Source organism: Austrofundulus limnaeus, unplaced genomic scaffold, assembly GCF_001266775.1.
Source record: "Austrofundulus limnaeus strain Quisiro unplaced genomic scaffold, Austrofundulus_limnaeus-1.0 Scaffold69, whole genome shotgun sequence".
Lineage (NCBI taxonomy): Eukaryota > Metazoa > Chordata > Actinopteri > Cyprinodontiformes > Rivulidae > Austrofundulus > Austrofundulus limnaeus.
In genome coordinates this window covers 528,047-539,888 of record NW_013952471.1, presented here as the reverse complement: position 1 = coordinate 539,888, position 11,842 = coordinate 528,047, and the positions used below count along the sequence as shown (strand labels likewise).

At 37.6% G+C, this 11,842-nt stretch overlaps 2 protein-coding genes across 7 annotated transcripts in view; both read left to right on the top strand.

Moving 5' to 3' along the window:
• The window catches only part of myo5aa (myosin VAa), a 54,963-nt gene extending 49,382 nt beyond the window's left edge, over positions 1-5,581 (top strand). For all 6 annotated transcript variants that reach the window (XM_014010440.1, XM_014010436.1, XM_014010439.1 and 3 more), the window contains 5 exons: positions 695-845; positions 925-1,207; positions 1,288-1,462; positions 1,554-1,634; positions 2,606-5,581. In XM_014010440.1, the coding sequence (XP_013865894.1) occupies positions 695-845; positions 925-1,207; positions 1,288-1,462; positions 1,554-1,634; positions 2,606-2,758 (843 nt within the window). In that variant the 3' untranslated portion in view covers positions 2,759-5,581. The remainder of the gene's footprint in view (positions 1-694; positions 846-924; positions 1,208-1,287; positions 1,463-1,553; positions 1,635-2,605) is intronic.
• A 1,986-nt stretch (positions 5,582-7,567) lies between these two features.
• gnb5b (guanine nucleotide binding protein (G protein), beta 5b) overlaps positions 7,568-11,842 on the top strand; it is a gene marked incomplete in the record, with an annotated part of 13,870 nt that continues 9,595 nt past the window's right edge. The window contains 3 exon segments of the mRNA XM_014010442.1: positions 7,568-7,620; positions 8,955-9,103; positions 10,773-10,884. Of these exon segments, the coding sequence (XP_013865896.1) occupies positions 8,978-9,103; positions 10,773-10,884 (238 nt within the window).

The window sequence follows — 11,842 nt, the reverse complement described above, 5'->3', positions numbered from 1 at the left end:
CCTCAGCATGGCTTCCTAAAAACGCTGCAGGATTTTCCAAACATGCATGAATGAGTCAAAGCAAGGCTTTGGGCATGTTTTTTTTGAGAGTATAACATTATAACATGATATAAAACTCAAAAAAGTTGATTTTACATGATATTGCCCCTTTAAATGTATATAGTACCTGCAAACACAATGAAGATTTATTATTCTGGGCAGTTTAGAGTCTTTATTGCTGCTCAGATTGAAAAGGTTCCGTTCTGATTTACAAATATTTGCTCAAGCAGCTCATTTTATTAATGACCAAATCAATCTGCCTGTAGAGGAGCCCCCYCTACAACACAGGTTGTAAAGATAAACTCACCTGTTTTGTTTTGTTTATTTAGGGTCGACTCGGATCAAAGTGCAAACATTTAATTATTTTGTCTATATGAACATCCTAAGAGCTCATTCTTCAGTTTAAGACTAGTTTTAGTTGGAAAATGTAATGTTGGGTAAGAATCAGACAACAGGTGAGTGAGGAAAGCATCATTCAAGCCTCTTAAGTGGTCAAATCAATTAACAAAAAGAACATTTAGCTTTTCTAACAAGCAGCTGTGATGTTCACCCATAAAAAAATAAAGAAAAACTAATAAACAACCATAAAAAATGTGAAACATGATTTATCTATTTTTATTTGAATTTTTTGTTTTCATTTAATTTTGTGTCTCAGGCCTTCATGAAGCACAACACGTCCAGACAGAARGATCACTGTCTGTCCAACTTCGACCTGGCTGAGTACAGACAAGTCATCAGTGACCTGGCCATTCAGATCTACCAGCAGCTGGTCAAATGCATGGAGAACATCCTGCAGCCCATGATAGGTGTGCACACGTCTGAGGGTCTGACTGGAACCTGGCTCGCGTGATCCGGTTGTTAAATGTGTGTGTGTTCTCCCTCCAGTGTCCGGCATGTTGGAGCATGAGACCATCCAGGGCGTGTCGGGGGTGAAGCCCACAGGCCTTCGTAAACGCACGTCCAGCATCGCCGATGAAGGCACCTACACCCTGGACTCCATCCTGCGGCAGCTCAGCGCCTTCCACTCCACCATGTGTCAGCACGGCACCGACCCTGAGCTCATCAAGCAGGTGGTGAAGCAGCTGTTCTACATCATTGGAGCCGTCACGCTCAACAACCTGCTGCTGCGCAAAGACATGTGCTCCTGGAGCAAAGGCGTGCAGATCATGTAGGCTCGGATTCTGCCTGCTTTGTGTTTTTAAGTGATGAATGTGGTTCTTTTTCTGATTTTATCCTCCGTACACGCAGGTACAACGTGAGCCAGCTGGAGGAGTGGCTTCGAGACAAAGGACTGATGAATTGTGGAGCCAAAGAGACGCTGGGGCCTCTGATTCAGGCCGCTCAGCTGCTGCAGGTGAAGAAAAAGACCAACGAGGACGCAGAGGCCATCTGCTCCATGTGCCAGGCTCTCACCACTGCTCAGGTAAACTCTGCTGCCATCTACAGCAGCTGAAAAAACCATTTCATCACATTTCACAAGCTAAAATACAGCTTTTATTTTGGTTTGTCTCCAGATTGTAAAAGTCCTGAACCTGTACACTCCAGTCAACGAGTTTGAGGAGCGAGTATCAGTTCCTTTCATACGATCCATACAGGTAATTTATTAACATTTAGTAAGAAATCTCTACGAAATCACCTGGCTTAATAAATAATGCTCAACAAAAACAGCTTTGAGACTCCTCTCACACTGTACAAGTTATTTTATTTATAGTTATCAACAGCAAAGGTTGCAATTTTGTCTTTAAGTATGTTTGACATGTTTATTTACCACCATTTGTTATTAAAAGCTGTTTTTAATGAACTGGGTCACTCAGTGTACAAAGATTCATAACTTCTTTCAAACTATATTTACAGAAAAAAAAACATTTGTTTATATTTAAAAGAAAAATGTTAATCAGGAGGAGGGGAACTCAGTCTTGAAATCCTTTTTTAAATTTCAAATTAAAAGTCCTCTGTTTGAACTTTTTCTTTCATATTGAATTAGCATTTATGAATTTGTTGTAAAGTTTACATCCATTTATAAGTTTTTATTTTTACTCAAGTCATACATTTTTGGTGAAGTATTACTTTTGCAGATCTGACCCACAGACCTGCATATTAACAGCCTGAAAGCATCAGATCTTAACTAAATCTTTATTATTATTGTTGTTGTTGTTGTTGTTGTTGTTGTTGTTGTTGTTGTTGTTGTTATTGTTATTATTGTTATTATTACTGATGGATGAATGTTCCCCTTGTTGTTGTTGTTGTTATTATTGTTATCATTGTTATTATTATTACTGATGGATGAATGTTCCCCTTGTACTTGTGTGGTTTTTTACGGGCAAAAAACATGCAATATACTGTGTATATATGTGTATACAGTATAAGTTTTATTATGAGCTACTTTAAAATAGAAACTGCTGCCGTGTGCCTGATGGAAAAAATCTAGCTGCTGTTTAAAAATGAAACAACCCTTCAGTTTTTTTGTTTGTTTGTTTGTTTGTTTGTTTGTTTGTTTGTTTTTAATTTTATGTGTTTTTCCAAATGAAACTTGGGGAAAACTTGTTATTTTATTCTTTTCTTCCAGGCTTGTTTGCGAGATCGTTGCGAGAGTCCTCAGCTGTTGATGGACACCAAGATGATCTATCCGGTCACCTTCCCGTTCAGCCCCTCCTCCGTGGCCCTAGAAACCATCCAGATCCCCGGCTCACTCAACCTGGGCTTCCTCACCCGTGTCTAGCCGATGAGGACCGCTCCAAGCTGGACTCACAAGTCACCTGAGAAAACAAAAACAACAACAACACAAAAACACTCCTGAAAACCAGACTTTGAGTCCATTTGAACAATCCGGTCCTGTACTGATATATGCACACACAGTTACTGAACAAACTGCACTTCCTCTCARTCTAAAAGAGCCAAACAAAAATCAGGCTTCACCCACAACAGCTGGTTTCAATCTGTCTGTAAATCTCCAGCCTCCGCCCACCGCTTGTATAAACGCCTCTTAGAGAAGCCGCAGGACCCCGATCAGTCAACTCCATCCACCTCCATGTTTCCAGTACTCTTTAAGGTAGCTGTGGCTAACTTCCACCAACAAAGAAAACGCTGTTAGATGAGATCAGGTCCTAAAAAAAAAGTTATTTGGCTGGTGCAAACGTTAGCTCCGCCCCCTCCTTCCACACGGAGAAAACACCCAACACGTTCCACTCTTCAGAGCTCCGTGGGAACTCCCTGTCTGTACCATATTATTTATACACAACAAATCTATATAAATAGGAATAATATATATCATGTATTTTATTTATTGTATGTGTTGCCACCATCTGAAGGATGGGACCACCGCTTTCCAGCAGCAGCTCTGTTTTAGTTGCAGCGTTTCGTGTTYATATGAGGTCAGAGATATGATTACTGCGATTCAAACCTAAAGCGCTCGTGTTCAGAGTGTTTTTCTGTCCGATGAAGTGGAGCGCAGATTTAAATCTTTACTGTTTACAGCTGTGACCAGAGCTGAGAGACTCATTTACTCCTCCCACAACACTACACACACATCACTCTTTTTATTGTTATTATTATTTTTATTCTGGTCAAAGCCTTGAACATTGTTTCATCGTTATCATTATTTATTTCAGTATTGTTTTTTTATTAAGTTATACATATCATAAAGCCATGTGTTAACAGAGCAGACTGAACAGAACAGTTTAAAGCTGGTTTAGCGCAAATTGCCTCAACACACCTTTGTTTTTGTTTTTTTAATGTCGTGAGCCGATTCAGTCCTTCCTGTTTACGTTTCACAACGTGTGCTTTTACCAAAACCCAGCAAATGAAATGCTTTTATTTTGGTTTGTGCTTTTTGCTTTCAGAGCTGCTGGTTTAAACGCAGCTGAACCCTAGAAGCATGAGCTGCTTCCTTCGTTTTAACTTTGCATGGATTTGGCTTCGTCACAGGCCGGAGAAACCAGCCCGCATGTTATTAAAGACCTCGACTGAAGAGTTAATCTGGTAATCTGCCCGCTTTGACACGTCTTCAGAAAAAAAAGATGGATTTCTTTCCTCCTTTTTGTGCCGTCGGTGTTAAATTCAACCAAGTTTGCCTTTTTGTTTTTTTTWATTTGAACTTTGCCCAGTTTACAGTGATATGTGACCCATCATATTAAACTGAYGATTTAGTCAAAATGACTTCAGCAAAATATTCAGATGATCCTGATAAGGACTTAATAAAACACTTAATATCTCTGGAACCGCTCTGCMGTTCCAGAGATATTAAGTGTTTTATTAAGTGATTTCTCTTCCTCATCWGGATAACCCACTGATATTTGCTCTAAATACTATTTATTACTTTAATGAAGAGTTTTTGATGTGATTTTAAGGCGGAAACCTCCAACATATATTAAGATATTCAAGCTGGAAAGAAAAAGCGTTTTGCTAGCTCGCAGGAAAATGACAAAAAATTAAGGCTTTTCAGCTCAAAATCTTTTTTTTTTTTTGTAGCTACGGCTCAAAAAAGGCCTTAAAACATTAAGATTATGCTTCATTTCATTTAAAGTATTTATTTGACAAAACGCAATTGTTGCAAATGTTTTGGCAAAAACATTAGAGCTCCTCTTTCTCCACTTTAAGACTTAATGACACGGTTCGATGTGACGGGTCACATTTGTTATCACCACTTTAAGGAATATTTCTCTGCGAGCTTTTCTTTCATGAGTTTGTTCTTGAAAAAATGAAGCACCTTTCAGCAATATGAGACTGAACAATATCAATTTCAAATGAATTAACTCTCCAAGTCGATTGTCCTCCAAGTTGTTTTTGGCACTTTAACGTCCACCCGCTCTAACTGGGACCACTTTTATTTCTTTTATTTCTTTGTTTAGATGTCACGGCTTGTGTAACGAGGACATATCTGCTAGTTTTACTAAGAAGGAATGAGTTATTTTACCATTTGAATGTTGACGATCACAGCTGCACATTGTAGACAAAGCCTTATCTGAATGACTCACACCGTTAACTTTGTGGCATTGTTTGTTCTGTCAGTGCAGTATTTTTAAATCCATTAAAGTTTGTTTTTTTTTTTTTTTTCCTTTATAATGTGATGATTTTGTTTTGGAAATGCATCTTCCTGTCCTACAGCAGGCGTCACAGATGGGCTGGACAGACGATAAATAACGGATCGCTTCGAGCGGCTCTTTTTCTTCTCATGGGCGATCAAACGTTGAAAAATGCCTCTGCTTCATTTTTCTATTTTCAGAGGAGAGAGTCAGCTGTATGGTACGAAACGAACGTTATAAATGACCATCATCTTCATCAGCACTAGAGTTAAATATGTCGTTTTAAAGAGAATAGTTTAAGAAAAGATAACGTAAGAAATGTCAAACCCCCAGCTGTCGTGGTACCAGTGTGAAGCCAGTACCATGTGTTTCCTCTCCTGTGTTCGCCACACAAACTGGATTGTTTGTAGTTTCTGGTAGCTGTGCTTCGTGAATGTGTTCACCATTTAAAAAATAAAAAAAGAGAAACTTGGAATAAACTTTCAAACCTGTAAAAGTAAAATAAAACCCTTCAGCACTGATTGATTGTCCATGAGAGCTTGTTTTTTTCTGTTTTACCTTTCATTCAAAGTTGTTTCTTTTACAAGTTTGTCTTCAAATATACAGTGGGTAAATTAAGTATTGAACACGTCACCATTTTTCTCAGTAAATATATTACTAGAGGTGCTAATGACATGAAATTTTCACCAGATGTCGGTAACAACCCAAGTGATCCATACATACAAAGAAATCAATCCATAAATGTCCAGAAATGAAGTTATTTGTAATAATGTGGAATGGCACAGGGAAAAAGTATTGAACACACTTACTGAAATTTATCTAATACTTTGTACAAAAGCCTTTGTTGTCAATGACAGCTTCAAGACGCCTCCTGTATGGAGAAACTAGTGGCATGCATTGCTCAGGTGTGATTTTGGCCCATTCTTCCACAAACAGTCTTCAAATCTTGAAGGTTTCGTGGACCTCTTCTATGAACTCTGATCTTTAGTTCTTTCCATAGATTTTCTGTTGGATTCAGGTCAGGTGATTGGCTGGGCCATTCCAGCAGCTTTAGTTTCTTTCTCTGAAACCAACTGAGAGTTTCCTTGACTTTGTGTTTGGGCTCATTGTCTTGCTGAAATGTCCAGCCACGTTTCATCTTCATCATCCTGGTAGATGGAAGCAGATTTTTATCAAGAATGTCTCTGTACATTTTTCCACTCATCCTTCCTTCAATTATTTGAAGTTTGCCAGTACCATATGCTGAAAAACAGCCCCACACCATGATGTTCCCACCTCCAAACTTCACTGTTGGTATGGTGTTTTTGGGCTGATGTGCAGTGCCATTTGACCTCCAAACATGATGTGTATTCTGGCATCCAAACAGTTCAATGTTGGTCTCATCTGACCAGACTATATTCTCCCAGTATTACACAGGCTTGTTTAAATGTTGTGCAGCAAACTTTAAAGGAGCTTCAACATGCTGTTTCTTCAGCAGTGGAGTCTTGCGTGATGAGGGTGCATACAGGCCATGGTGGTTCAGTGCATTACTTATTGTTTTCTTTGAAACAATCATACCTGCTAATTCCAGGTCTTTCTGAAGCTCTCCACAAGTGGTCCATGGCTCTTGGACAACTCTTCTGATAATTCGTTTCACTCCTCTGTCAGAAATCTTGTGAGGAGCACCTGGTCGTGGTCGGTTTATGGTGAAATAATGTTCTTTCCACTTCTGAACTATGGCCCCAACAGTGCTCACTGGAACCTTCAGAAGTTTAGACATTCTTCTGTAACCGATGCCATCATTATGCTTTGCAACAATAAGGTTGTGAAGGTCTTGAGAGAGCTCTTTACTTTTACCCATCATCAGAAGGTTCTTGTGTGATACCTGGCCATCATTTGGGACTGAACCAGCTGATATTAACTTGCACTGACAAGGGGCAGGCTTGTTTTCTAATTACTGAGAGAGTTCAGCTGGTGTCTTGGCTTTCCATGCCTTTTTACACCTCCCTTTCTTCATGTGTTCAATACTTTTTCCCTGTGCCATTCCACATTATTACAAATAACTTCATTTCTGGACATTTATGGTTTGATTTCTTTGTATGTATGGATCKCTTGGGTTGTTACTGACATCTGGTGAAAATTTCATGTCATTAAAAATGGTGACGTGTTCAATACTTATTTTACCCACTGTAATTTCCCTTTTAAAAATGACCAGAAAATGGTCTGGAAATCCCTTCGTATAATGGCTGGAGTCACTGTAGAGCTCTGGTATTCCACTCCAGACCAAGAACTAAGTTTTTAAACCAGCTTGTTAACAGGCCAGGTGATATATTGTCAAATTTTAACACGTCACTTTGAAGCTTTTGAGATAAATGTGAAAATAACTGATAAACTTAAGGTCAAAACAATGTTTTATAAAATAAAAAAACATTTCCTGGCACTAACGATGACCTGCAGGCAGAGAGCCGAGTCACAGCTTAGACACTTTCCTAAGGAGCTTATCATCCCTCGCTGTCAATCCTCCACAACTTCACTTACATCTCCAGGCACAGACACCTGAAGCTAAAAAATATCCTGTCGGGTAAGAATCACTCTTTAGTTATTGTTTTATAATAATCTGCTGTCACGGATACTTATTTTAAAAATATATAAACAAATGTGTGGTAGTGCAGTTTGTAATTTTTACTTGTGTTTTGTGCAAAATTGTCCATGTGTGATCAAACATTGCCGTGGCTTTTCAAAATAAAAGCAGTAGTTCTGCTTTCACTTAACAGCTCAGAGGAGAAGTTTGAGACAAACTTAAACATATTCCAACAATATACAAAATTCTACACATAACATCTTAAAAGTAAACTGTATAAAGTGTATATTCTCAGAAAATGTATTTTAATCATATTTACAAAACTTGTCTTGACATTTTTTGTGTATTTTATCCCATATGTAGCATGACAAAAATGTTTACAGGTTGTTTTCTGTAGATTAATTATAAATAACTGTTTGTTACGATGCAGTCACTGAGTTGGTGCATGCTGAACGTGTGTGTTTCCCAGAATAGCTGCTGCTCCTCTGGTCTGAAGCTCAGAAGGATCAGACTGCAGTAGATTAGCAACTACTTATCTCCTGTGTACACCCTCTAACCTCAACACACACACACGCACACACACACACACACACGCACACACACACACACACACACAGCACTGAAGAACCAAAAAGAAGCTTGATTAAAAGAAACTCAGTCTACAGTGTGTGATCTGGATGATGGACAGTGTTGTATAAAGTATCTCAAAGTGATACTTGAGTAAAAGTACAAGTATCTTATCATAAAAATACTTTGGTAAAAGTTAAAGTCTTCTAAAAATATTACTTGAGTAAAAGTCTTAAAGTATCTGATGTTTTTTGTACTTAAGTATCAAAAGTAAATTTCTGACACAAAATCTACTTAAGTATTAAAAGTAAAAGTACTGAGTAAAAGTGAGCAGTTAGATTTTCCAAAATGACATTTATTGGGAGGTGACTTCTCCAAAAAATATTTTTTCTAACGGCGTGCAGCTGTGATGGGTTGTGTACAAACTAATAGTGTGTCAGAATGATATATATTTATACTTCTCATCCAACCACAATTATATTCACTCTATCCAGGAGACACAATTTATCAGGATAGTATTTTTTTAAGTAATAACTCAGAATAAAATAGGAGTAACGACTTTCTACTTCTTACCTTTTAAAAAAATGTAGTGAGTAGAAAGTACAGATAATTGTGTAAAAATGTAATGAGTAAAAGTAAAAAGTACGCTGAAAAATAATTACTCAAGTACAGATAACCAAAATTTCTCCTTAAGTACAGCAACAAAGTATTTGTTCTCAGTTACTTTACAGCTCTGCTGATGGAGATGATCTCTGGTGTTTCCACAGAGTGTTGGTGATCCTCTGCAGCCATGTGCGACCAGACGTTCCTTGCGGCCACCTTTGGCCCGTGTGACAACTGTTCAAAAGCCAGTCCTCTGATGAACATCTACCTGAAGAATGAGCCCATCAACTACTGCTCCTTCTGCGTGGAAATGGTAACAACTAGAAGCAGAGGATGAATTATTCTGTGCTGATATTATAATGAGAGTCAAGTTCCTGCAGTCAGATGATCAAAACTGGATTATTRGTTCCACAAATTATTCACCTCATGATTCGTCAGCAACTTCCTTTATAAAATCTAAATATGGGTTTAAACTGGGATTTTCCAGAGTGATTATTTATTATGATTAAACTGACAAATACAGCTGCGATGAGAGCTGGCTATAAAGTCATCAAGTGGGTTTTATCTGTGAGAAGTGGCCTGGTAAAAACCAGACTCTTGTCCTTCACTTGAAGGGAAACTAGGATTGAGRGGAGCTYCATGAGGCAAGGGCCAGGCCATGTGAGAAGCTGGTTTATAAAATAAAACYTTACATTAATATGATCAGAAGATCCTTCCCACCGTTAAACTGATAAAAGTTGCATCTTATGAATATGAAATTTAAATGTTTTCATTCTTCAGAACTWCAACTACTACAARGACTRTGCATCTCAAAATRATGACTAATACTCAGTCCTGACTTTAATACTCATAGTTACAGCTTTGCATCTTATAATCAGAGGTTTAACCCATACTAAGTACATTTACTTTGTTACAGTACTTAAGTATTTCTTTGAGGATTTGTAATTTTACCAAGTATTCATATTGTTTTATTTCATTACATTTAAAACCTAAAAATTACACTTTTACGTCTTTAAAATGTAACATCTAGTTAGTCGTTACAAAATTAAATGTCTAAACTCATCATGAAAGGAGTGGTTTCTAAAAAATTAAATGTTGAATTTACTCAACCAAGTCATGTCAACTGGTTCCACTAACCCTAGTAGAGTAAACATGAAGCATATTTACATCAAAAAAAAGAAAATATGTATATTGCCTTAATTTACTCAACTTAGTTTAGTGGAACCAGCTTGGTTCAGTAAATTCAACAGTTTATTTATTAGAGTGTGTAAAAGTACTTTTACTTTCCCAATTTTTGTGAGCAGTTATATGACTTTTAATTAAGCACTTTTCTAATCAGTGAATTAATTTTTACCGGTCATTTTCTGTTAAAGTATTTTTACTTTTACTTAATTCTTTTTTCAAGTACTTAATAGACCTCTGTTTATAATCACGACTTCATAATCATAATTTTGACTTTAAACCTCATAATTATATATTATGAGTAGTTGTGGCTTTAATACTCTTACTTTCATAATTGTGAATTATCAGTTCATAATTATGACTTTAAACTCTTAATTTTGACTTCAAACATCCTAATAACGACTTTGAATTTATTAATTTTGTCTTTAAACTTTCAAGTGTGACATAACATCATTATGACTTTTTTACATCTTATAAACATGACTTTAATAATATTAATTTAGATTTAACTGCTTGTCATTTTGACGTAAAACTTGATATTTTTAGTGGCATAAATGGGCTTCCACACTTTCATACAGGTGTAGTTTATGTTTATATTTACTTTGTGGTGGTTTTTGAGATGATGGTCTGGAGTGGGCGGGGCCGAGCAGTGAGGGGCGCGCGCGGCTGCAGCATCACTTGTCGCGCTCGAGGAGGATGAGCGCTCTTTCTATGGACCTTTAGCCTGGCCGGTGCTCCACATTCTGCCCTCTCCTCTCTTTCTCTCTTGTCTGTCCGTCGCGTTGTTGTTGTTGTTGAAGATGGCCTGCCAGGGGCTCCAGAAAGGAGAGACCCTGACCTCCCTGAAGAAGGAGAGCGAGACCCTGAAGAAGAAGCTCGAGGAGGAGCGGGGCAAGCTGACCGACGTGGAGCGTAAGTGTGGGCGACACCGACCCCCAAACCCCGCTGCGCCTCCATCTTATTGTCCTTCACTTAACTAGTATTAAACAGGCACGTGCTTCACTGATGCCAGCTCTGTTTTTAACTTTCTGACTAGAACTCTGATTGATGGAATGTATGGCAGGCCGTTCTATCATATAATGTATCCACACTCCTCTAATGAAATGTTTTTACTAAAATATCTCAAGAACCACACAACGGATTTTAATGAAACTTTCAGGAAATCAGGAGTGGATGAACATCTACAACTGATTAACTTTTAGGAGTTAACCCAATTCAAGATGGCCGCTACAGCAAACAAAATTTTTCAGTTTGTTACAGGTATTGAAGTAAAGTTTGGTGTGGTAGTAGCTGAGACTCATTCAAAACGCATAGTCAGTCCAATTCAAGGTGGCCGCTACAGCTATGTGATAATTAATCTTCTAATTAGCAAAAATGATTTTAAATGCAAACGCTAAAACATCAGATTGTATTGTATCAAGCTCCCTCCTGTTCAACATTTAAATCAATTCAGTCGTGGTTGGAGTGCTTCTCTTAAATGATGATCTTTTTCAATTCAAACCAATTTCTTTACTAATTTCATTAAAACAAAACAAATAATTTTATATACAATATACAGTAAAAAGAAAAATATAAAAAGAAAAATGAGAAAAAAATAAAACTAGACATGGGTTTTTACGATGTAAAAACAAGTGTGCATTGCCATGCAGCAGTGGACTTGCAGAATGAACTTTGACCAAATTCAAATGTGTTTTCTATGTGCCTGTCACGTCAGCAGGTGTTTGTAATTAAGGTAATTGTGTGACAATATGAAGTTTGAAGAGATTTTTGTTAAAGTTGCAGTAGCTGGACTTGAAAGCCCACAGTGCTCATCATGAGACTATAGGAGATGTAGCAGAGGACAATCCCAGGGATTGGATTGTATGTATAC